General features: G+C 55.2%; 1 protein-coding gene across 4 annotated transcripts in view; it reads left to right on the forward strand.

Annotated features, from left to right (window-relative positions):
- The first annotated feature begins 243 nt into the window (after positions 1 to 243).
- PER2 (period circadian regulator 2) overlaps positions 244 to 23588 on the forward strand; it is a 43197-nt gene continuing 19852 nt past the window's right edge. Inside the window, exons 1-9 of one of the 4 annotated variants that reach the window (XM_070489256.1) lie at positions 244 to 402; positions 9942 to 10189; positions 10721 to 10783; positions 11820 to 11974; positions 15439 to 15560; positions 16687 to 16888; positions 19038 to 19089; positions 20036 to 20178; positions 21850 to 21928. In XM_070489256.1, the coding sequence (XP_070345357.1) occupies positions 9960 to 10189; positions 10721 to 10783; positions 11820 to 11974; positions 15439 to 15560; positions 16687 to 16888; positions 19038 to 19089; positions 20036 to 20178; positions 21850 to 21928 (1046 nt within the window). In that variant the 5' untranslated portion in view covers positions 244 to 402; positions 9942 to 9959. Of the gene's footprint in view, positions 403 to 490; positions 613 to 7753; positions 7779 to 8697; positions 8825 to 9941; positions 10190 to 10720; positions 10784 to 11819; positions 11975 to 15438; positions 15561 to 16686; positions 16889 to 19037; positions 19090 to 20035; positions 20179 to 21849; positions 21929 to 23588 lie in introns of those variants that run through there. The other 3 variants (XM_070489257.1, XM_070489259.1, XM_070489258.1) reach the window with 3 other exon arrangements.

Genomic DNA, 23588 nt, shown 5'->3' on the forward strand with positions numbered 1-23588 from the left:
CGAGCTGTCTTGAATGGAAGGCGCCGAGGCCGGAAGTGGAAGGGACCACTCGGGAGGACGAGGAGGGGGGCACGAGCGCCGTCGCGTCTTCATTGAGGAACCGACGCGGTGAACATGGAGTTCCATGTGCGTCTTATGTAAAGAGAGCGACGGGCGCCACAGCCAATGGACGCGCGGCGCTCGCAGGCCCGGCCCCCGCGGTATGCAGATGAGGCGGCGCGGCGGCCAATGGCAGGCGCGGGGGGCGGGCCCGGCGCGCGCGGTCACGTTTTCCACTATGTGACAGCGGCGAGGCGGCGGCGGCGGCGGCGGCGGCTCTGCAGGCTACGCGCTCTCGGCGGTGGTGGCGGCCGGGACACCGACGCGGACGGCCGGGCGGCCGGGCGAGGACGCGGCGCGGCGGTGAGTGCGCGGCGCGGCGCGGGGGCGGGCGCCGGGCTGGGGCGCCGACCGCCGTGCGGCCGGGCTCTGGTTACGTAACGGCCGCCGGGCAGCGGGCGGGTGGACTCCGGGCGGCGGTGGCGGCGGCGGCGGCTCACGGAGCCCGCGGAGGCGCGATCCGAGAGTTTCCTGGGCCGTTTGACTCCTTCTCGGCTTGCAACCGGCCTGAGGGTGGGTACTGTTATCCCCATTTTGCAGATGGAGAAACTGAGGTCCAGAGAGGTTAGGCCGCTTGTCTAAGGGCACAGAGCTACTGAGTGACTGCCACACCGGACTGTCCTTCTCTAGATGATGTTCTTTATTGAACCCTGCCTCCGCCGGAGGGTCGGTTCAGCTGCCCCTGGGATTCTGGAGGGTCGCTTGGGGAGACAGCTTTCTGCTCTGAGGCCAGATAACCAAGTCTCAGGCTAGGGAAGGGCGGCTGCTGGGCGCTGGTCTAGGGGCTTTACCTAAACAGGCCAGGGGGCCCCTGCAGTGGATGAGCAGAGAGTCTAGAAAGTTCCTGTGCCAAGGCAGGCCTGGAAACCTTTCCCCAGGCTGGACCTCCCTGTATTTATTCCCTCTCCCCAGGTTGGGAGAAGTGGGGGAGGTGTCCGACTTTGCCATGCAGCAGTCACACCATCCTTCTGGGTTGCACCTTGGCTACCGAGTCCCTGACATGGACCAGGACCGCGTCGGGGGACAGCCTGTTTACCCCTCCAAGAAGGCGGGGGCTAAAGTGTGATAACTCGGTTGCCAGGCTTTCTGAAACCTACACAGAGGAAACCAGTTTGGAAGTCTGATTCATAGTCACAGAACCCCAGAGCCCGAAGGTCCCCTGGGAATCATCCAGGGTAACCCTTTGGCTTCGAAGATCAGGAGACTGAGGCCCCGAGAGCTGCTGGGCACACACCATGGCAGGGCTGGGCCCGGGCCCAAGACGTCTCCAGGGTCTTTCCATCATCCTGAGGGTCTTGATCGGGGTGAGCTTCAGAGATTCCATGAAGGCCTGAAATTGGGTGCTGAATCCTGAGTGGTCTGAAATTTGGGAGGAGGGTCCTCAGGTCCTCCGAATGTTAACCCCAGCACCATGGGAGAAGCCCCCCCGTGAATACCCCTCAGCTCCCATGTCTCATACATCAGGGCCGCTGGCCTTGTCCCCGGCTGCAGGGGGGAGAGGCCCCCCACTTGCCCCACCTGGGGTTTGTGGTCCCAGGCTGGGTTTAGTGGAGAAGGGAACAAGACTGCCCCTGAAGGCTTTAACTGGAAATTGAGTTGTTAAATACAGGGCTGATCACGTTTTATAAGAGGTATGAGTGAAACAAGGCAAGAGACTCCCTATTTTTAAGTGGGAGCTCCGTGATATGCCAACTCAGGCATGGCACCGTGGGTGTTCGCAGTTATCTGTCCCTGTCATCTGGTGTGATTCACTGGTACAGAACCCACACAGCCCTGACTTTCTCTGGAGGCCGGGGTGCTGGGCTGGGAGGGGAGTCCTGCGGCCAGCCAGCCAGCTGCTGCTGGGTGACTCAGCCCCCCTCTGGGCCTCAGTTTCCCCATCTGTAGGGAGGCTCGGATTCGAGGTCTGTTTCAATGCCTGGATTTTTGGATTCCTGTTACTCTGCGGATGATTCCCCGGGTGCCCACACACGTCACCCTGTGAGGCATTTCTGCCGAGCTTAGGAGGAAATAGGAAAGGTTCCTCTCATTTGTACTCTCTGTCCTGCACACTTAACTTTCAGAAACATACTGGTGGGCACGCCTCTGTTTTTAAATGATGACGTCGCTTCGCGGGGCCTCAGCAAACCGCAGGCTCCATCAGGTCGTTGAGCGGCTGGCAGAACCTCTCAGCAGTTAGTCAAAATAAAGAGCGACATTGAAAACCACTGTGCCCGGCAAAACTAACTAGCCACACGTAACCTGGCAGCTGTGCAGCGGCTCTGCGGCCCCAGCGCTTGTGGAAAGCTGGCCCACCTGCGGACCCAAGGGAGAACCAGAAAGTCTGGATGGGGGCCTCTGATGGGTTTGTGCCCTAAGCAGCTTCTCTGTTACACCTTCGTTTCAACTCTGTGCTCCTTGAGTACACATCTGTGACGTTTGTTATTGTATTTCCAAGTCCAGAGCAAATCAGAAGCCCTAGGTGAGCAGGCGGACAGTGACTGGTCACAGGCAGGGTCAAGGCCACTGCATTATCAGAGGGGGGCAGTTCCAAAGGGAAGGAGGAGCAGGCTCCAGGCGGCGTACCCTACCCTCTCCAGCCCCCAAGGCCTCAAGGGTTCCTGGTGCTCCTCCTGGGGTGACAGAGAGGAGTGAGAATAGGCCACCAGGCAGCTCCTTCCCCCAGCGCTGAAGCTAGGAGGGTGACGTTGTCTACAGTGTCGTTGTTTTAAATCTCTGCCTCTCCGTATCTGAGGTTTAAAGGCGGAGCTGAGAATGTTTGAAGGGATCTCGGAGAGGCTGAGCGGGGCCTCTCCCAGTCTCCTGCCCTTCCATATTTGGACGGCCACGGTCACATTTTCCTCAGTTACCCAACTGTTGCCATGGAGAGCGTGGTGTTTATTTAGCAGGACAAACATTTTCTCCGGATTACAGCAGGCTGGCCTCGGGGAATTGACTCCTACCAGGAAGCAGCAGACAGACGTGTTAAAATATTGGGGGTTGTAAAAGACCCAGACACAGGCTCTGAGATGCCTGTTACATAAAGCCCCAAACGGGCAGAATGAACCAGGCTGTGGGAAGTCAGGCTGGTGGTGTCACCGGGGTGGCTGGTGGCTGGGAGGGCCACCAGGGGCCCCTGGGGGGTGGCAGTCTTCTGCCTCCACAGCTGGGCGCTGCGTACACAGGTGTGTTCAGTTTGTGGACATACATCAAGCCGTAACCTTACGGTTTGGGACTTTTCCGCGTGTATCTTGACTTCTGTTTCTAAAACTTGATTGCCTTCAGGAATTGGGCTCTATGCTGATTTCTGGTTTCCACAAAGAGATGTCTTTCTCCCTCAGGCCCAAGGATATTGAGATTGAGAAGCCCTTACCAGCCCTGGCAGTGGCAGTGCAGGGTGGAACAGGACACCAGGCTGTCCTTTCATTCCCAATTTTTTTTTTTACCGTTTATTATGGAAACCCTGAATATATGTGAAAGTAGAGAGGACCGTGTAATGAACCCCGTGAACTGTTCCATCAGCTTCAGCGGGCTTCAGGCCTTGGCCCCTCTCCTTCCAGACCCTCGCCCGCGTCCTCCCGCTCCCGAATTACTATGGGGCGATCCCAGACTATGACCTCATCGGGACTGCACTTTCTAAATGTTCCTCTGTCCTGTCAAGGCAAACCTCGCTCCCGGAGGTGTGGCCAGGAGACTGGAGATGGGGCGGGGAGCTCAGCTCCTTTCCTCCAGTCTGACCACTCTCCGAGGGCAGAGCCAGTGGGCGGACATCTGCGGAGGGGACATCTCTAGGGACAGGGGCACTCCAGCAGCCCCTTCTGAGCCTGGCTGTCCTTTCCTTCCGGGGACCCTGGCACCTTGGCTGTGAGCACCCCCCAGGGGTGGAAACACAGGTTTCGCAGGGCCCTGGCAGTGCCGGCACGCGGGCACTCCGTAAACGCTTGTGGAAGGCAGGAGGCAGAGTCTGCTTTGACCGGCATGTTGGTTTTGCTAACTTGGCAAAATGAGGTCGGTCTGTTAGAACTGTCGGTGCTGAGCGATGCATTTCCTGGAATAATGAAGTTTCAGGTGATTTGGTTTGGTTCATTGTTTCACATTTCTGCCCTGCTTGCCCAACCCTCTGCAAGAAGATTTGCTCCCTACTAAGGTAATCAGGTGACTCCTGCTCAATGAATCCTACTCGTGCCAGCTCCCAGGGGTGGGGACTGGGGGCCAGCCTGGAGCTCCTCCAAGGAGCCAAGAGACAAGCCCCCGGGGCATGCCTGGAAGCAGAGTGCATGCTGGCTCCTTCCAGAGGGGTCTTTATTGCCTGGGGTCGGGGGTGGCCAGCTGAGATCTTAGTCCTTTAAATACAAGCCAGAGACAGCTCTCATGGCAATGAAATATCTCCTTTTTTAAAAAAAATTGCTTGTGTTACCCATCTGTTCTCCTGTAGTAGTCGGCAACGATCATAAAAGCTAGCGTGTGTTGGACACTTTACTGCCTTGCAGACACTGCACAGGCTGTGTCACTTAACCCTCCCGGCAGCCAACAGGAGGCAGAGGCTGCCGCCGCCCCACCCTACAGATGAGGAAACAGGGCCCAGAGGCTCAGGAACTTGCCCCAGAACACACGGTCAGGAAGTGGTGGGACCCACCGAAGACCCTGCCGTCCGGGGGCTGCTCACTTAACCCCCCAGCCCTCCTAATTCACTCAGGAGGAAGGGCCAGCTGCTTATCCAGTGGGGACCATGGGATGAGATGCGTGGTACCCAGGCTGTTGGGGGCAGGAGTGAGAGGATGCTCTGGGCACCCTGGGCAGCCCCTTGGCAACTCTGCTGAACCGTAGCAAGAGCCCTCAAAGAGGTCTCCTTGCTTCCATCAGGCCCCCAGCCTACAAGGCCGTTACATTGTAAGCACAGAACTCTCCCACAGTCCCCATCCCACTCAGAATGAGACCGGAGTCCTGGCTCTCCCACCGCAAGGCACCACCGGGTCTGGCTCTGACCTCATGTTGCCCTCCTACCCTCTGCCTTGTCCTCTCTGCTCCAGACTTGCCCACCTTCCTCAAACTCACCTGCATCGGGACCTTTGCACTTGCTGCCCCCTGCCTAGAACGTTCTTCCTCCACCATCCTCCTGGCCCACTCTCTCACCCTCTTCAGTCTGTCTGTCAGTTCGAGTTCTCATAAAAGCAGAGTCTGGGCTGAGACTTAATGCCAGCACTTTCCTGTGAGATGCGATCCCAGGGCAGCATGAGTGAGGGAAGAGGGAAGTGAGGACAAAAAGGCTGGGACGCGCACACAAGATGATGCTCTAGTGGTGACGCCCTGCTTCACACATACCTGGCTGGTCCCTCAGCCCCTTGGGGCCTCATCAGAGAGACTACCCAAAAAAAGACAGGAAGGAAGGGCGGAAAGGAAAGCTTCCTTTGAGGCGGGGGGATGGAGAGGAGATTTATCTGCCAGCCCCTTCTTTTTTCCTGACCCGCTGTGGTCTAAGTTCACCCTGGGGAGTGGCACTCTCGGGTCCAGTTGCCTCGCCAGGCCCTCTGGCAGCAGCTGGGGAAGCGAGGGCCCACCCCGTGGTGTGGCGCTCCATCCAAGGCCAGAGACTTTCTGGGGCTGGGGGCATACTCAGCCAGAGACTCCTGGTGGCCTCAGCTGTGAAGCCAGGAGGACCAGGTGTGTGTGTGCCCCATGGGGTTGGGGAGGAGCGAGCAGCTACAGACCTAGGGGAGCGAGGCCGAGGGGCTCTGAGTCAGCACCCCACACGGGGGCTCAGGTACCAGGTCAGTGTCACCTCTGCGTGGGCCTTCCCTGGACACCCTCCGTAAAACGTCCCACCCAGCCCCTCCCACGCAGCCTCTCCTGGTCCCCTGCTCTACTTCCTTCTCCTTAGCACGTGTCATTAATCTGCTGTGTATGCTGTTCCCCTGTTGATGACCTGTTTTCTCCTCTAGAACGTGAGCTCCATGGGGACAGGAAAGATGTCTGTCTTGTCCTCTGTCGTAGCGTGAGCCCTCCATGCTGTGTGCAGTAAGAGGAAGGTAATCAGCAGAAAGCAGCACCTATAACGGTGCCACCACATGGCCAGCCCTGCATAAGTGCTGCCTGTCGTTTTATTGTGGTTGTTACTTACTGTTCTGCGACTTGTTCATTTATGTCCTAGAATCTTCCCACCTCGCTATGTCTGGTCTCCCTCTTTTTGGTGGGTGCATAGTATTCCATAGTGCTGCTGCCCCGGGTTTTACGCTGTCAACAATAGGTGCCAGGCCCTGGGGATACAGCAGGGAGCACCTCAAAGCTCCGACACGTCGGTGTGGAGTCCGGCAGTGTCAGCGCCATGGAGGAGAGAGCAGGATGGGGGATGCGGAGCTGGTGGGGGAGAAGATGGTATGTTTGTGCAGGAGGAACAAGCTGTCTGCAGGATGAGTGCCGTGGGCTTCAGGGAGCAGCAAAGTCCATGAGGTCGGAGCCCAGTAGCTGGGCCAAGGTGGGGGACCACAGCAGGAGATGCTCGGGAGGCAGCCAAGGAGGCCTTGCAGAGCTGTGGGCCCTCCGTGCAGACCAGGGCCGTGCTCTGGGCCCCCTAGGGCAGGGGGCAGAGGCAGGGGACCCAGTTTGGAAGTTGGGGCTGGTGCCTGGCCAGGGCGGTCGTGGTGGACGAGGTGCCCTGATAAGACATCGATAGGCTCCCTGCTGATGGTCCTTCATCACTCTGTGTGCCATGCTCACGCGTCTTCGTGCACATGCACAAGCATTCCCAGAGTGGCTCCTAGGAGTGGGGAGGGGTGCGGGTCGTAAATGTTGCTGGACACACCCCAAGTCCCCTCCAGGAAGACTTTGTTGGGACACCACAGTGCACAAGAGTCCTCTGCCTCGCCGACATCGGATGCTGTTGGTCCTGTCCACTTAGGGTGACTTCAGCCTTTGCATTTTCCCTGTGACTAGTGAGGTTGAGCATCTCCCTAAGTTTATAGATTTCTCTTGGGGGAATAGCCTCTGCTTCGTCTTTGATCTCTCTCTTCCCCAAAGGTAGCACCTTTCATTCTTCCCTTGAATTAGCTAGAACTTCCCTGAAATGTTAAAAAAGACTGAGCAGCAGACTTGCTTGTTTGTTCCTCACGTTGTTGGAACGCCGCTGGCAGTTTAGGTTGTCTGTCACTGGGGACGTGGATAAGCTGCGGTTGTCTAAAGCCACCATGAACAGCTGTCCTCTAGCTGGGATTTCCTCCCTTGCCATGACCTTCCCCCTGCAGGGCTGTGGAGACATGATCTTCTGAAAATTTAATATTGCAGCCAAGCTGTCCAGATGCACAGGACTTCCCTCCTTTGTAGGTAACCTGCTTGTTTTTCCTGTCTGGATGCTGGGAGAATTTTATTTTATTTTATTTTATTTATTTTTTTTTTTTGGAGGAAGATTAGCCCTCAGCTAACTACTGCCAGTCCTCCTCTTTTTGCTGAGGAAGGCTGGCTCTGAGCTAACATCCGTGCCCATCTTCCTCTAGTTTATACGTGGGACGCCTACCACAGCATGGCTGCCAAGCAGTGCCATGTCCGCACCCGGGATCCGAACCAGCGAACCCCGGGCCACCGAGAAGCGGAACGTGCGAACTTAACCGCTGCGCCACCGGGCCGGCCCCAGGGAGAATTTTATTTTTACTTGAAAATATTTTTCATCAGGATGATGGAGGCTTGGACTCATCGCATAATTTTGCCTGGTATGCAGGGAGTCCTTTGATGGGCACAGGAAGTCTGTCTTCAGCCAGGAGGGTTTTCTTCACGTGTATCTTTCGTTGTGGTTTCCACTTCACTGCTCTGGTGTCTTTTCCTGAAAGAGCCATTATCCGCAGGTCAACACACAGCTTTCCTCCATGTCTCTCCTCCCTTCGTATGTAATATCAGCCCTTTGCCTGCATTTTAAAAGAGTTTCTCATGCTTCTCCTCCCCATCATTGAAACCCTTTTCCTCATTATTGACTCTGAACTTAACTTTCTAATCTTCTGTTCTGATGTGGCATTTTCGTCTCAGTCTGTGGCTTTGGCTCATCCTCCATTACCTGTTTCATGGAATCCATCATTTCTTGATTTTTACATATGACACAGAGTTGGTGCTGTCCTGAATTTGCTTGTTTCCTCCATGTCGTGGAGGCTGTATTCATTTTGTCTTTGTAGCACGCTTTTTCAAAGCCACGTCTTAGCTCTTTTCTGTGTGTGCTTGGTGAACAAGTCAAGGTCTAGTCAGACTTCCTGTTTTCCAAAGAATAATGTGCTGGATCCTCCACGGGTCCCCATCTTCAGGGACTGGTGGGCCCAGAGTCCAGCACTGTCACCTGCTGCTGTGTGGCCTTGGGCAAGTCACTGCCTGTTTTCTCGTCCTTAGAATGGAGCGGGAAGAGTACCCTACGTGCTTTGTGGACAGTGCTCATGAGGATTCCGTGGAATGGCGTGGCTCACGCTCTTAGCGTAGTGTCTGTAGTCGGCATCATCAATCAGGCGTCTGGTCTGCTTCCCGGAGCATGTGGAAGCTGGGGGGCACATTCTGCCTTCTGGGGACACCCCTCAGTGAAGATACCACCGCCTGGGCCCTGCAGACCTTCCCTCCCGGCTCAGTCCCTGAGGCTGGTCTTAGCAGACTGTGTCAGCAGGTCCACTTGCCTCCTGCCTCCCTGACCTCTGAGGTCAGCAGGAGAGAGAAGCCGGGGGATCCCCCCAGCCGCGGATTGACTGGCTTGCTCTGGTTTCAGCAGCCCTCTTCCTCTTCCTAGGTAGGCCCAGGGGGATAACAGCTCCCCCTGCCCCCACCTGGTAGCCCCCAGGGTTGCACATCTTTTGTTGTTTCCGTAACCGTGACCACATCCTTTTATGCAATGCCTTCATCAAACACCCTTCTGGTTTGAGTGGGTGACTGCTTCCTGTGGGGACCCTGAGGGAGACACTTCCTGGGTCCCCCTTTCACCTTGTGACATCTCTCTGGTCCTTAGGCTTCTGGTTGAACCCCTTCTGCCTCGTGTACTCATGGTCTTTACTTGTCCCAGCCTATGGCTAGTCTGTCTCTAATTTCCACCCCCTCCACCCCCCTGCCCCCAAAGCGCCAAAGTTAGCTATCAGGGCAGCAGTGGGGACTGCCCAAATGCAAACCAAGTTCCATGAGTCTGGTGCTCAAAATGCTTCCATGGCTCCTAGTCTTGTCATTTCCCAGATAAAGTACAAACTCCATGCTGGCCTCCTTCTGGTCCATCTCCCTTCCACACTCAATTCACACAGGCCGTAGTGGAGCCCAGGAACTGCCTGCAGTGCCTGGAACAAGCCCCCCCCGCCCCCACCCCACCACCACTCGTGCTGCTGTAAGGCCCCCGCCTGCTCTGCCCTCTGCACAGGGTAGCACCTGCTCCCATAACCCCATCTCCCCCTGAAGTCTCCCCTTACCCGCAGCCAGGTTTGGGCATCCCCCCTGCCTGAAGCCTGGTTTTGGGGTCTCCTCTAACTTGTGATGGCCGAGATTTCTGAGAGCTACTCCTCCCCTACATCACTTGGGGAGATTTGTAAAATGCAGGTTCCTAGGCCCTGCATGCCATTCAGCGGGAATCTGTATTTTTCCCAAAGCTCTCCTCGTGCTGAGCGGTGATCACTGATGCTCTTGTCACCTTCTGACTAGGCCATCAGCAACCCAATGTCTGGGGCTGGGGTGCCTGGTTCCACGGCCTCCCTCGTTCGTGGCAGGCAGGAGCTCAGTGAATGAGACAGAGAAGGGTACCCAACTTGACCCGACTACTGCTGTGTCATGTAGCAAAACGTGGAGGGGGATCTCACCGCAGCCCTCCGCGGTGGCCGCCAGAACCGCCTCGCTCTTCAATGCCTGACGACATCTCTCTCGTTTGCCAGCTTCATTCGGGAGCCAACATGAATGGATACGCTGAGTATGCCCCCAGCCCGCCCCACCCCACCACGGAGCACACAGAGCCCATGCCCAGTGGAGCCCCACTCCAGGAGGACGTCGACATGAGCGGTGGCTCCAGTGGAAATGAAACCAACGAAAACTGCTCCACGGGGCGGGACTCGCAGGGCAGCGACTGTGAGGACGCTGGCAAGGAGCTGGGGATGCTGGTGGAGCCGCCTGACACCCACCAGGGGTAGGTGTGGCCTCTGGCCCGCCCAACCAAGGCGAGGCCGGTTGCTTGCTTTCTCCATGTCTCATCCTGTTGTAACTTGACTGCTTTTGCGGTCTTTATATCATGATTACCAAATTTTTCAAGATTTTTGAAAATCTCGTTAACTCAGAACAACTGAAATTTACTAGAGTCTAGCCCTCCTTCTAATGATGCCACTGTTGACTTTGAAGATCGGAGTGCCAGTGGGTAGCTAGTGAGGATAACGAGCTCTCGGGAGGCAGAAGAGTCAGGTAGCCCCGCTGGCAGCTCCTTACACCAACGCTGCATGGTTCATAGAAAATGACCTGGCTCCTCCAGTCTTGGGTTTCCATAGCGCAATACTTATTTTTCCTGTTATCTGAAGGTTTTATGTTCCAGTTTTATCTTAACCTCATATTTTTTTAAATTGTCTTCCTATGGTGTAATCTAGCCTGTTATCACGGGTTGGACGGGGGAGGAAGTGGCTGGAACATACCATCTTCCGTGTTTTGTCTTTATTTTTTATTCTTATAGTCCAGATGCCTTTAGCCTGATGATGGCGAAGTCTGAACACAACCCGTCCACAAGCGGCTGCAGGTAAGGCCAGTCAGAGCTCCCTTAACGTAGAGTCTTTGGAGAAACTGAAAGATTTGTTACTAGAGGTTAGTTCTGGGGGTGATGTGACTTTTTACAAGCTTCTGCGAGAACCTGTTAGTCTGTGCAGCTCGGTTGTGACCCTGGCCGTGCCCTTACGGGCACCAATTGTCCCCATGGCCTGTCAGAGCCCCTGATGTTGTTAGGAATCTCTAGTGCTTCCAGTCTATCTGAGCAGACTTGTCTGCCTCTCAGACTTTTTCCTCTGGAACATTCCTCACCCTTTTTAGGTATTTATAACAAAGTATCCTTAATTTCATATCCACAGACATTTTTATATCACTGCTAGACTAAAATCCAGCTCTTAGTCCTGGGCATGTGGGCACTTTGTCACGGCCTCAGAGCCCTGATTTCTGTCATTCTTTCTGCACCCTGTACTCTAAACAGGCCCCTCTCCCTCAGCAAGTGCCACCTGTCCTGCCTTCCTCCCATCTCTGTATCTTTGTTTGGAGATCTTTGTTATCAATCTCCTTCTTCTCTGAGGTTTCCTTGTATTCGTCATTCACATTCACGCCCTGGGAAGCCACTTTGCTGTCCTCTGTAATCTCTGTCACTCGGTCCTTTTCATCTGAGACAGGGAAGGAAGGCACAGCTCAGGGATGCAGGCTGCCTGCCAGACTGTGGGTCGACAGGCAGGCCTTGCTGGGCAGGGCCCAGCTCTCACCGTCAGGGGACTAGAACCCAGTCGGAGGGACTTCAGCAGTCTTCACTTGGGTTCAAGAGGTGGTTCTCAACTGTCTCCTCGCAGGAGACATGTGGCAATGTCAGGAGACATTTTGGGTCCTCCCAGCTGGCGAGGGTGCTGCTGGCCTCCAGTGGGTAAGGCCAGGGATGCTGCTGACATCCTGAAGTGCACCGCAGAGAACTACGCGGACTGAGATGTCCCAGCGCCCTGGTTGGGAAACTGGACTAGAGGCACGTTCTTCGGAAAAGGGCATGTGGGACGCTCACGTCTGATTGCCTTTCTTTAACCCCGTAGTAGCGAGCAGTCCGCCAAGGCAGACACGCACAAAGAACTGATAAAAACGCTGAGGGAGCTGAAAGTCCACCTGCCCGCAGACAGGAAGGCCAAGGGGAAGGCCAGCACGCTGGCAACCTTGAAGTACGCCCTGAGGAGTGTGAAGCAAGTGAAAGGTATGTCAGCCTCGAGCGTCTGTCCCAAACCTGTAGGTTCACAGACCCCACGTTACAGCTTGGACAGTGCTGACTTTCCAAAGCTCAACCCTGAAACAGCAGAAGGGAATTTCACAGGCCGACAGAGCTTCCGTGGATTGGAGACCCTTAATTCACTGGAAGTTTTCTACTGCACTTGACTTTTAGAGGAAAAAATTCAGGTGGGAAACCAGGTGATAAAAGAAACCTCTGTAAACGTAAAAGTCTGTGCTCTGGGCTGGGGTTGGGTTGTGTTCAGGAGAGTCCAGCACCTTCCAGGCTCTGGCTGGAGAGTTGGTGACCTGCGGTGGGGCCTGCCGTGTGAGCCCCTCAGAATGGGATTGAAGTGAAATGGAGTTAAAGCCCAAAGCATTTAGTGAGGGCCAGGCCCTCCTTTAAAACACGTGAAAGATACGAGGGTGGGTATTGCTAGATCTGATCCTCAAAGGACAATATTTTAGAGCCTCACGATTCAAGACCTTGGGCAGTTTGTTTCGAGTTGATCTAAACTTGTGTGAATTTCCGCAATGGTGGTCTTTGAACCAGGAGGCAGGCACACGGGGCGGAGCACCGCCCTCCGTCACAGGTGCCCGCAGCCGGCCTCCAGCATCCAGATGCTGCTTCCATTTGTGGGTGTATTTGGATTTTATTATTAGATGGCAGAATACGTAAGAGCTTTTAGAACTGGTCAGTGGAACAGACTAAGGCTTTCATCTGAGAATACACGTGCAGAACTCCTCATGGATGCAAAGCAGGAATCTATGAACAAACGCCACAAATTGCAGAAATGTTCGCATCATCGAGCTCAGACACTTGACTTTTCAGTAAACTCCAGGCCCTTTGAATAACTTCCGACAGAGTTCAGTCTTCCTTCAATTGCTCCTATGACTGCCCCTTCCTCCGGGCGGGCACCCCCTTCTCCTGGGGCTCAGATAACCGCGGGTGTCTCTGTCTCCAGGGCAGGTGAGGAGCCCCCTGCCGTGGAACAGGTGCTGGCATTTCTAGAGAACCGAGCCCTCGACCCCTGGCTGGGCTGTTCTGCAAACAGCCCATCCCAGGGAATTCAGGCCCGTGACCCCTGCACTGGGGGTCATCTTAGGATGGTTAAGCTCTAAAAGTTGGTCGGAAAGGTCCACACAGCCTTGCCTTCCAGTCTGTTTCTGGGAAGAGGGAATGTGAGCTTCGAGAGGTTTTAGGATTTCCTCCAGTGTTTCAGAGATGACAGCAGAAGTCTCGGAGGAAGTGTACATGGACGCATTTCTGACCTTAGAGCAGTGGATGCTTAGGCGGACCCTTTTCCTTACAGTGGAACCCACCAGCTCCTGCACTTGAGGCCTTCCTTAGCTGTTTTGATCCCTTATGACAAACAAGCAGAGACAGAAGAAAAGTCAGCATCTCACTAGGTCAGAGGAGGGAGCTTCCTTACCTAGCAGATGTGTGAGCCCAGCCCCCACTCCACCCGTGTTACACATGTGCACTGAGGTCCCAGGAGACTGTGCACATTAAAAACGCACGTTATAATAGAAAAACCTTAAAGGCTGAGATAAAGGAACAGTGGCTTTATTCTGTCATCATCAGCTACTGTGTCAAGGCATGGCATACAGTCAGGGCAGGGTTTGTCACTAATAATCGTGGATACAAAGCTGTATTTCAAAGTCTCCTATTTTCTAACGTTTGGATAACTTTTGTCGGCACGTCTTTGCTGCTTGTCCCATGTGGTCTGTCTGGGAGAGCGTGTGCCAGGCATGAAGGGTGGGCTCTGCTGTATGCTGGTTTGTGCTGCCTTTGGGGCACCCTCTTCAGCCCCATGTTTCTCTGCAGGCTCCTCTCTAGGCCGTGTCCCTTCATGAGGGTTGATAGAGTGAAAACAGCTGACATGCTGGGCCAGCCCTCTGGGGCGCACACAAACTGCAGGGCCAGGCAGTTCTCTGAAGGGTGGAGAACGCTGGGGGCTCCTCTGCCCTCAGGAGGCCTTGGTGGATAGCACGGGGATGGTCCACTCTCACCGGCCCACTGAGGGCGCAAGCTGAGTGCCAGGTGTGGCTGGTCAGTGCTGGTCAGGCCTAAAAATGCCATCTGAGAATCTGTCTGGTGCCCCTGGGGTGTGTGCTCCCCTGGGGAGGGACGGCTCTGGGGGCCGCAAGCCTGTGGAAGGAGGAACTGCGGGGCAGGTCACTGTCTGGTCCGCTGGCGTGTCGGGTGTTTCATTCTTGGCACCCACAATAGCTCGAGAACTGGGAAGGGGGGCCCACATCAAGAGGGCGTTTCCTGCCCCTCCAGCAGTTTACTTCTGGATTTGAGAGTACGTTCAGAAACGGCCCAGTTCCTGATGTCTGCAAGGTGGAGAATCCAAATCAGACACGACTGAGCCTCGGGTCCAGAGGCCTCGCACACGCTTGGCGGGATCCCGGGTCCAGCTCCAGGCCGCGGCCCTGGGTTCCCCTTGCCTGAGGGCTCCCCTTTGCAGAGCCGGCTGCGGCCGTGGCTTTGTCACCCCAAAGCTGTGCAGGACGATCCAGGATGCGTGGCCCTCGTCTGCAGGTTCTGTTCTGAACAGTTTGTTCCAAATGTTGCTTCTTGTGCCCAGTGTTTTCCACCTGTTGATTCTGTCTGGATGGAAGCATCTGGCCGAGGCCACCGAGAGTGGCAGGTGCAGGGCTGCCATAGCCGTCCTATGTGGAAACATCAATGTTGTGTCACGATTCAAGACCTCATGGGGAAGTGAGGGTTAGGTAGAGCTCTGTGGCCAGGGTATTTAGAATAATGTATATTTATCATTTAAAAAGTTCTGTAATCAGTCAGAGAAAGATGAACTCTATATGACTCCACTCATAGGTGGAAGTTAGTATATTGACAAGGAGATCTGATCGGTGGTTACCAGGGAAAAGGGGGGGTGGGGGGAGGGCACAAAGGGGGAAGTGGTGTACCCACAACATGACTAACAAAAATGTATAACTGAAATCTCATAAGGTTGTAATCTATCATAACATTAATTAAAAAAAAAAAAAAAAAGGGGCCGGCCCGGTGGCGCAGCGGTTAAGTTCGCACGTTCCGCTTCTCGGCGGCCTGGGGTTCGCTGGTTTGGATCCCGGGTGCGGACATGGCACTGCTTGGCAGCCATGCTGTGGTAGGCATCCCACGTATAAACTAGAGGAAGATGGGCACGGATGTTAGCTCAGAGCCAGGCTTCCTCAGCAAAAAGAGGAGGACTGGCAGTAGTTAGCTGAGGGCTAATCTTCCTCCAAAAAAAAAAAAAAAAGTTCTGTAATCAAAGGCCTTCTGATTTTTCAGGGAAAAAAAGCAGATTTCTGTTGGTTTCTGTTTGTTCTATTCTCTCTATGTCCCAGGAGATAGTCTCCGTAGCCCACTTTCTCAGGAGAACAGTAGAGCCCCCAACACGTGAGAATTAGGAACCATTTCAGTCCTCCCCTTCGTCTCTCCTGCAGCCAACGAGGAGTATTACCAGCTGCTGATGTCCAGTGAGAACCACTCCAGCAGCGCAGACGTGCCCTCCTACACCGTAGAGGAAATCGAGAACGCCACCTCCGAGTTCATCGTGAAGAACGCGGTACGTATCTTCCACCGGTGGAGGCTTCCTCTAGAAAGCTCGTTGTCAGCTGCACGAGATCTTCGTCCGGGTAAGCTAGCTGAGCCGCCACGGCCGGTGGCTTTACAGTGAAGCAGCAGAGTCTGGAGCTTCAGGAAATGAGTTTGTGCCTTAAAAAAAAAAAAAAAAAAGAATATAAAGTCGAGAAGTAGCAGTTGTGTGCAGACTTCTGCTGTTTTCTGTGAGGCTGTCCTTGTCTCGTGGCTGGTTCCTCCCCATTCCTCGCGCGTATAAGGATGACCTGCCTCGCCGAGTGTGGTGCCCGCATGGGGGTAAAGGACACACTAGGTGACTGTTGGTTCGCTTGGCGGGGGCCTGGCATTTTAACTCAGTTTCAGAAACTCCGAAGTTCCTGCATTCTTAGGTAACCCATAAAGAGCCTCCCTCTCCCCTCGCCGCCCCTGGAGGTCTGGGGAGGGGAGGTGAGTCACCGTTGTGCTCGCCATCCGCAGTTCTCAGCCACTGAGAGTAGATGGAAGGGCAGATGGGGATCCAGACAAAGCTGGCCGGGAGAGTGGGCTCCCCAGCCCTTCCCAGCTCCTTCCTCCAGTGCCCCCACTGCAGCCTAACCCCAGGGAGCCCCCGGCCCTGCGCTCAGAGGGCCAGCTGGCAGGGAGAGAGCCCACGGTGGGCCAAAGGGGCCCCACCTCCCCAGGCTGCCCCTGGCCCCCAGGAGAGGATTGTGCTGGCAGAGGTTTGTGTTGACAGCCCAGGCGAGAGAGGGAGAGGGGCTGGAGGGCCGCCCTTCACCTCCCAAATCAGCCCAGCCCAGACGCCAGGGAGCCCCATGCCCGAGAAGGCTGAATGGTCTACACCTGCAGGGAATCGGCACACCGGGGCTCCTTTTGGCTGTGGAACTCCAGTGTGTTTTTCCAAATAACATCCCATTTGGACCCCAATATACCTAAGAGGGGAAAGTAGAATTATTCTAGTCAGGGCTGAGGAGAGGGGCCTGGCAGCTCCCTGACCCTCCACTTGTCCTGCTCCCTTCCCGTCTGCTTGCCCCGCGTCTGTGCCTCTCAGGAGAGGAGTTCCCGTCCATTCCCCTTCTGTCTGTCCTCACTGGAGCCATGTTTTTCCTTTCCAGGATATGTTTGCTGCGGCTGTGTCTCTGGTCACTGGGAAAATCCTGTACATCTCTGACCAAGTTGCCTCCATCTTTCACTGTAAGAGAGACACCTTTTACGATGCCAAGTTCGTGGAGTTCTTGGCGCCCCATGATGTTAGCGTGTTCCACAGCTCCACCACGCCTTACAAGCTTCCCCCGTGGAGCATCTGCGGGGGCGCAGGTGAGGGCCCCGCGGCATTGGCCGCCTTGTCCTTCCTCCTGGCAGCAGGAGGAGGTGGGGACTTCTGCCTTCCCGGGGTGAGGGCCGGGCTGGGGCCACCCCCAGATGTGGGGCGTGCTCCCCATGTCTCCTCTGCTGGAGACCCGTACAGTGTACTCACCCAAAGAGGCCGTCGGCTGCCCTCTGTCCAGGCAAAGGATAAGAAGTTGTTTGTTCAGAATAAATTTAGAGAGAAGGATGGTTTTTCATAAATTTCAGAGAGGGAGAGCCATTTCGGAAGATTTTCAGAAATGTTAGGCGTTTTGGAAGGGAAGCTGTTCCAAGCAGCTGGAATCTTGATGTGAGTATGTGAGTCTGCAGAGCGTGGGGAAGGGCCGCGGTGCATCTGGAAGGCAGTCGGGGCGTAGGCGGGGCGCCCCACCTTCTGCAGGTGGTGTGACGAGGTCCAGGTGATGTGGGAAGTGCTCCTCGCCTTGGTCACAGGCAGCTTCGTGAATGTAGACTATGACATCCTCCTGGGCTTGCCCGCAGGCTCTCCAGGCACTTGAGGCTCCAGTCTGCACAGTAGGCGCTGCTGCCCCTCGATGCAGGGTGTGGAGTGTGTCCACTGGTCTCCTCGTGTCAGGCGTCTTGCCCCAGCCCTGCCCTCCCTGCTCCTTGCAGCAGGGCCCTTGCTGTTAACTGTGGCATGTCCGCGTCCTCCTCCAACCTGACATGGAAGACAGAGTCTGGAAGGCTTGGAAGGTTCCACTGTGACCAGCTCAGACCTTGCACATGAGTAGGCGCAGGAGGGGACTGGTTGGCCAGACTAGTCTCTGCAGAAATACAGCATGGGGTTCTGGCAGAAGGTGCTGGAGAGGGGAGGGTCCCAACCAGCTCAGGCCTTCCCTGCAGCCCCTCCACTTTCAGTGACCAGGGCGGCCAGCAAAACTCCCCTCTGGAAGCCCAAGTTTGTAGCTTCTGCCTGCCTGACCCTGGACAGTCGTTAGCCCCAAGTGGGCTCTGATTGCTCAGAGCTGAAGTTGGACTGAAGAGAAGCATGAAGGAGCCAAGAGAGAGGAACAGGAGATGCTGGGGCCGGGAGGCACCCCAGACAAGCTTGACCTCAGTCGTCACCTTGACCAAGAGCCAGCTCTGGCTGAGTCACCCAGAACCGTCCCCCGTTTTTCCTTTGCTCTTGGATCAGCATCTCTGCTCACATCAAAATGCTCCTTACACCCACTCTCACCGCCTCCTGGGTCTTGGGTCCCCCGCACACCTGTGGTGCTCTCCACTCCCCCTGCTCCCAGTCAGCCGGTGGCGTAGGGCTGTCACCCTGTCACCACTGCAGTTCAGTGGCTTACCTTCCTGACAACAAACAGCCAGGACCGGAAGTGCAGTTTGCTGTAGGGTTGGCTCATCAAAAGAGGAGACATTCGCCATTGGTTTCAGATACCGAGCTGTCCACTTTCTCCCCAAATTCCAATCCGGGGGGCTGTGCAGCCAGATCCCTCAAGTTTACAGTGTGTGTTCCAAGGACGTGGTCAGTGCAGGATCACTGTGAGAGGGACCGCTCTGCCTGTGGATTTACAGTGTGAACAGGTGGTGCCATCTTCCTGGGATGGTGCAACTGAATGTCTGAATAAAAAAGGAGGACCAGGTGACTTCTCAGAGGCCTTTCCAGGCCGGTAATTTTGTGTCATTTTCCCTAACTAATAATTGCCTACTTAGTATTTTGGCAAAAGGATTGATGTAAGGTTTGAAAGGCCCTGAGTTGCTTCTATGGGAACTGAATATCCCCCAAAATAGGTAGATTGAAATGGTTAGGGCTTTCCACGCAAAAATTCCGCCCATCAGTCGGTGTGTCTTCTGGAGTTACATTGTTGACTACTGGGTGCATTTGTAGCAGCGTATGTACCATTTCACAAATCAAGGCCTGGCTGTAAACTAGCATGGCATAATTTGGTCTGCAGCACACTCATGGAACTGTTTCGTTTTAGTCAGAACTATAATCAAAGACCACTAAGAGCTTCTTAGATTTGAACTCGGGTGAATCTGCATTCACGCCTTGACTCTTGAACCCGCTGCTTCTCTCGAGTCTGGGAGAGATTGAGTGCTGTCTCTGTTTAGTTGTGTAATCAGATGCGTGACTTTGGGCTCTTTCTTTTAGACTCTTTTACTCAAGAATGCATGGAGGAGAAGTCGTTCTTCTGCCGCGTCAGGTGAGCCCACTCACTGGACTCCCTCCTTTTAATGGCACCAGCCTTTCCTCCTGGGCTCCTCTTGTGAAGGCGGAGGAGGCCCGGGTGTGCCCTCCATTGGTTCCTGCTCCTCGGGGGGCGTGGTGGGGGGAGACAGGCTGTCGGCTTGCCTGCGCCCCCGCGTGTACCCATGTTTTTCAGTGTGAGGGGCTCTGCAGGAGTGCCCCTGCCACTGAAGAGTCTGCGTGGAAACACACTTTTATAAGCTGCATTTTAAACGTGCACAAGGAGTTAAGACAGCACAGTCAACAGTGGAGGGGTTTAACCTGCTCCTCTGGAGCCTGTCAGCCTGAGGAGCCTGGACTTGCCATCTACCACCTGGGAAGGCGCAGACCCCCGGGTCTGTGAGAACCCCTAAAGCATGAGCAGCCTTTGGTTTGGGTGCATTTTTCCAGGGAGAGCCCCCTAGCTTTCCCAATAGGTTTTTGGCCCGAAACAGGGAGACGGGTTGAGCATCCTGCTGCAGGGCCAGGAGTGACCCCCGGGCAGACCCTGGCGCCCTCAGAAGTCGGGGCTAGGACCCACTGTTGGAGCAGTGTCCCTAACCCCAATTAGAATGCAAACTGCTGCAGAGCAGGGCTGCTGGAAGGGCCCTGTGCTCCCTGCACAGGGCTGTTGAGTCCTCGATTTACCCTTTAACGTCACCGGATATTGGAGGGAGAGGACAGGGAGCGGGGTATTGGGGACAGCTCCTCGGGTTGGGCAGAGGCCCAGACCACAGCCCCAGGGCAGCATGTCCAGCTTGCCCTGGGTCCCCAAGCGAGGAGCCTGGCTCCGCTCCCTGGGTGGCTGTGCAACAAATAAGAGGAGTGCTGAGACGTAACAGCTGTTAGGAGAGAGGTACCTAGCAACAAAGGACGCTTCCTTCTGCCGTAATTCCAAACCTCTCCTCATGCCTCCTCTCCAGTGTCGGGAAGAACCACGAGAACGAGATTCGCTACCACCCGTTCCGCATGACGCCTTACCTGGTCAAGGTGCGGGGCGCACACGCCCCCGAGAGCCAGCTGTGCTGCGTGCTGCTGGCCGAGAGAGTGCACTCGGGCTACGAAGGTAACAGCCAGGCCCGGGCCGGGCGTGGGCTCCATTGGTCCCTCAGTTCCTCCCGTGCTTCACACACAAGCCTCTGCCTCTCCCCCAGCCTTCAGCAGAGGCTGCATCTCCCTGAAGGCTCGGCACACCCACCCTTGTCACCTGGCCGTCCCCGTGCCCCCTGCTACACCATGTCCCCACGTCAGTGAAGGGGTCTAGGCACCAGCATCTCTGACCCGTGTCCAGGCTATCACTGCAACTGTGCGTGCTCTGTCCCCCTCCCCAGTTGCTGTCTCTCGTCCAGTAGCGAGAACAGCCTGTCGGGTCCAGGGCCCCAGGTGCATCTCATCCTCGTGCAGCCCCAGACCTCAGCCTCGTGGGCCCCCCTGACGTGCAGGGACACTGCTGCCTGCTCAGAGCTCCAGACTGTCTCCACCCACTGAGAAGTTAGGTGCCGGGCATCCCTCCCTCCCGCTTGGCCCATCCTGCCTTCTCCTGAATCTCCTGTCCTCCTGGACACATTCTGGCTTCTGCAGATGAGCTGGCCTCCTGCCTTCCAGTCTTTGCTCCCGCTGTTTCCCTGAGGCTCCTCCCCTCCACCTCTGCCTGTGGAAATCCAGTCACAGCAGGCTTGTCTCTCCAGGGGTCCCTTCCTGCTCCTGCCAGCTCCTCAGGCCACCCTCCCCTGAAAACAAAACCCAAATCTGGAATCTTCCCTCGAAGCCCAAAGGACCCCAGTGCTTTGCCACCCTGATGTGTCCTTCTGGCGACACCTCCTGATAGGCTGCCTGTGACGCCGTCCTCAGGCCAAGGTACCTGGCCAGAAACAGTAGACCCTTACCATGGCAACTCAGCTAGCCGCATGATTCGTAATTCTCTGAAAGCAGGTGCCATCCCTAACTGCTTACTCACAGGGATCCAGCCATTCCATGCTTTATTGTATTTATAATCTCTCAGTGGTGGACGATGCCTTTTTTAAAAAGGCATTTCTGGAGAGTGATAGAAACGTTGTTTTTAGTATGCGACTTTCTTTCAGATGTTTGATGGCTTCCTGCATATAGAATGTTCTCTCCCAAATATTCGATAAAGACTTAGAGGGGTGACTCAGATTTCAGCAAGTTATTCCCCAGAATGATCGGAGTCTTCTTCGGAATGAATCGTTTCGGAATTTTGAATGTTCATGATTTGGTTGTTGAGGACGGTTCTGGATTTGTGACTTCTTTTATGCAAATTGCCCTATCACCTTTGTCTGCCTTGGAAACTGTCAAATCCCAAGACAGTGACCTTTGCTGAGAATTTTGAGTCCAAATACTTAAACTCTTTTTTTAAAAAAAGTAATTTGCTCAGCTCTCTCTTGTTTGATTTTAAATGAAGACGGCCTTCCAGCATGATTTTGCTGAGAGAAACCCACACATTGCCCCGTGGTTCTGTTAACGTGTCACTTCCCAGCTTTCTAGGAAATTGGTCCTGGAAACTGGTCCACCAAGAAGTTGAAAGGGGCGCCGGGGTGGGGGGGAGGGTCTGCTCTGCTCCCTTGGCGACAGTTCTGTTGTTCAGAGTCCACTTCTTCATTTTTTCTTTAGCTGCCCGTCACTCTGAGTCTACATGGGATTTTCTAGTGGTTGTAATATAAACTACACGAAGTATCCATTTCGTGGAATCAGAAATTTGTGTAAAATTCCATTCTTTCAGCCCCCAGAATTCCTCCTGAAAAGAGAATTTTTACGACCACACACACCCCAAATTGCTTGTTCCAGGACGTGGACGACAGGTGAGTGCCGAGACTCCGTCCTTCCCTCCACACCCACCTCCCACGCTCCCTCCTGTCTTGGAATCAGTATTGCGTCCTTCCTGCCAGCAGATCCCTCACATGATATTTAGTGTTTCATCATTTTCTCGGTAGTTACTCAATAACAACTGAATAAAGCTCAATGAAGTTTCATGTTTTTGACATTGAAGCTGTGTAGCTAATGTCACAGCTACGGCTGCATGTTGGTTTTACTTACATGATAATCAACAGAAATGTTTAACTCTATATAGCCAATGAAATAATTATGAGACTACACTAAGAACTTCCTAAGATGTGAACACTATATAAATAGAGCGTTCTGAGGAGCTGGTAATCTTTCTAATTGAGCCTGTCTTTATAATCCTGTTTAAACTTGTTGCAGAATCAGACACATGAGTAGGGGGTGGTACAACCAGGGACAGTGTGCCTGAGACCGTGTTAGGGTTGAAGCTGGAGAGGCCGTTGGCAGGATCCCAGCAGAGGTGCATCTGCCAGCCTTTGAGCTGCAGCTGCTGCAGGAAGGGCTCACCCCCGTTCCTCTGCCCAGAGCCCCCCTCGGACCCCCTTCCTGGGTCTCCCGCCCGGGGTGCTGCAGCTGTGTGAATGGTGCCTGACCTTCTGAGAGGCTTCTGAGTTAGTGCTGTTGGGCCAAGGCCCCCGGGGTGCCTTCCCCCAGCTCCTGCACAGATGCATGAAGACACAGCGAAGGCCACTGGCAGTGGTCGGAGAGGACAAATGCGAAGTGGCCCTAGAAGCACCAACATGCTGGGCTTTCCCAAATGGGCCAAGGTGGCCTCCACAGACGCTGTCAAGGATCGGGTCCTCCCCACTGCCTCCAGCTGGCCCTGAACGCTCCTGGACGCAGGCCACGGGGCCTCTTGGGCAGGTTCTGCTCTCTGGCGGCCAGGAACCGTCAGCCTCCAGCCCCAGGCGGCTCAGGTGCGTGCTGCCCACCACCTGCAGCAGAATCACCAGAGAGACAACTTCAAGAGGCAGCTTCCTGGGTCCCACCCAGCCCTGCCCAACCAGGATCCAGAGGGTGGGGCCTGGGACCTGCATTCGTAAAGCAACCCCAGGATAGTTTTTATTCCCCAAAAGTGTAAGAACTCCTGTCTGCAAACTGCCCTAGGTGTCTGCTCACTCGTGTGCAGGAGGGTTGGTGAGCAGGTGTATATGGCATTATGGGCCGGCAGTCTGCAGAATCTTCCTTGGCAAAGCTCCGTGGGCAGCCTGGCCCACAGAGCCCAGGGCAGGGCTCCTTGTCCCCCTTGTCCTCCTCCTCCTCCCCTTCCTCCTCCTCATCCTCTCCTTCCCCTCCTCCTCCTCATCCTCTCCTTCCTCCCTCCCCTCCTCCTCATCCTCTCCCTCCTCCCCTCCTCCTCCTCATCCTCTCCTTCCTCCCTCCCCTCCTCCTCATCCTCTCTCTCCTCCCCTCCTCCTCCTCATCCTCTCCCTCCTCCCTCCCCTCCTCCTCATCCTCTCCTTCCTCCCTCCCCTCCTCCTCATCCTCTCCTTCCTCCCCTCCTCCTCCTCATCCTCTCCCTCCTCCCCTCCTCCTCCTCATCCTCTCCCTCCTCCCCTCCTCCTCCTCATCCTCTCCTTCCTCCCTCCCCTCCTCCTCATCCTCTCCCTCCCCTCCTCC

Source organism: Equus asinus, chromosome 19 (assembly GCF_041296235.1).
Source record: "Equus asinus isolate D_3611 breed Donkey chromosome 19, EquAss-T2T_v2, whole genome shotgun sequence".
NCBI lineage: Eukaryota > Metazoa > Chordata > Mammalia > Perissodactyla > Equidae > Equus > Equus asinus.